Below are 1,762 nucleotides of genomic sequence, written 5' to 3'. Positions count from 1 at the left end.
CAACAAGCGCTTGTGGCGTTATTGTTGCTAAGCGGATATGCAAGACAATTAAAGTAGCTAATACAGGGTTTGTCCGGAAAGTAATAGGACTGAGTCGATTTAAAAAAATTTATTGAGCCAATTGTTACAATTCTTTAAAAACTTTCAAAATAGGCTCCTTCTGCGTCGATGCAGCGCTGCCAGCGCGATTTCCAAGCATTGAAGGCGTCACGGTAGGCATTCTCCGGAATAGCCTTGAGAGCCGCGGTGCATGCTGCTTGTATCCCCTCTGCCGTCTCAAAATGCTTGCCTTTCATCGGCCTTTTCAGGCGAGGAAACAAAAAAAAGTCTGGGGGGGGGGCCACATCTGTAGGGCGGCTGCGGAAGCGTTGGGATGCCGGCCTTGGTCAGGTAGCTGTTCACAAGAAAGGCGGTGTGAGCCGGGGCGTTGTCGTGGTGCAACTTCCAGTCGGCTGCGATGTCTTGTCGGACCCGATTGACCCTTCGTTTGAGTCTCTTGAGCACTTCCACGTAAAACTTGGCGTTGACGGTTTGTCCAGGAGGAACAAATTCATGGTGGACGATGCCTTTGATGTCAAAAAAGACAATGAGCATCGTTTTCACTTTCGATTTGCTCATTCTTCCCTTTTTTGGGCGAGGAGACGCCGGCGTGTGCCACTCGGAAGATTGCCTCTTTGTCTCGGGATCATACTCGAAGATCCAGGACTCGTCACCTGTGATTACGTTATTCAAAAATTGAGGGTCACTTTCACACATGTTCAAATTTTCTTGGCACACTTCCACTCGCCGCAATTTCTGGTCGTCAGTGAGCACTTTTGGGACCATCTTCGCGCACACCTTGCGCATGTTCAAATGCACCGTCACAATGTCATGAACCACAGATTTTGGTAAATTTAACATCTGGGCAATTAAACGAATACTTAGTCGACGGTCTGAGTTCAAAACTTTGCGCACACGAGTCACATTGTCGGTGTTTGTCGAAGTCGAAGGTCTTCCAGCACGGTCTTCATCGGCGACCTCTTCCCGGCCCTCCAAAAAGGCCTGGTGCCACCGAAACACACCACTTCTTGCTAAAGCAACATCTGGGTAAGCCTGCTTGATCATATCAAACGTCTCTGTCGCAGATTTACCGAGTTTCACACAGAATTTAATCGCGTACCTCTGCTCTAACGAACGCTGCATTTTCGGCTTGCACTACTCACAGAAACACGTCGCGCGAAAATGCCTGTCCTGACTCTCCAGGTGCTCGGAGACAACCGACCAGCCGCTCGTTCGTTAGCTAGGAACGCCCTCTACCGAATCCAGTCGGCGCGTACACGCTCCAAAGTACAGTCGCGGCGGAAGAAAATCAGTCCTATTACTTTCCGGACAAACCCTGTAAGACTATCATTCAATATAAAATTTTTCGTTAGCCCAAAATTCCTCATATAACACACGCAAAAAAAATTTTTTAATTGTTATTCCCGTGTCTCGCAAAAGTCGGAAAAAAAAATTTTTACTGGCGCGCCCCACGTTGAGCGTCAAATTTTGTCATGTATTTTTCTTACGCCGGAGAGCTACGGCAAAATACGCGATCAAAGAAGGGCAAGAAATTATACGCAAAACGCGCGCGAGAGCGACGAAAGTACCGATATCCAAGTTTGCGCTAAATCACAAAGTTAAGGGGCAGACGGTCGCGTCACCGGGTTTGATATACAACGCGAAACAATAGTTAACGCCAAGACACGATAGTTCGCAAACGGATTTTAAACGAAAACTAGGG

General features: G+C 47.8%; 1 protein-coding gene across 1 annotated transcript; it reads right to left on the bottom strand.

The window, feature by feature from the left end:
• Nucleotides 1-276: 276 nt before the first annotated feature.
• On the bottom strand, nt 277-1,182 carry LOC113005314 (protein GVQW3-like). The gene has a single exon (XM_026140745.2). It carries the CDS (start codon nt 1,180-1,182, stop codon nt 277-279), a length of 906 nt encoding a protein of 301 aa, XP_025996530.2.
• Between the last annotated feature and the right edge of the window lie 580 nt (nt 1,183-1,762).

The sequence above is a fragment of the Solenopsis invicta genome, chromosome 10 (genome assembly GCF_016802725.1).
Source record: "Solenopsis invicta isolate M01_SB chromosome 10, UNIL_Sinv_3.0, whole genome shotgun sequence".
Taxonomy (NCBI): Eukaryota; Metazoa; Arthropoda; class Insecta; order Hymenoptera; family Formicidae; genus Solenopsis; species Solenopsis invicta.
This window is presented reverse-complemented; position numbering and strand designations above follow the sequence as displayed.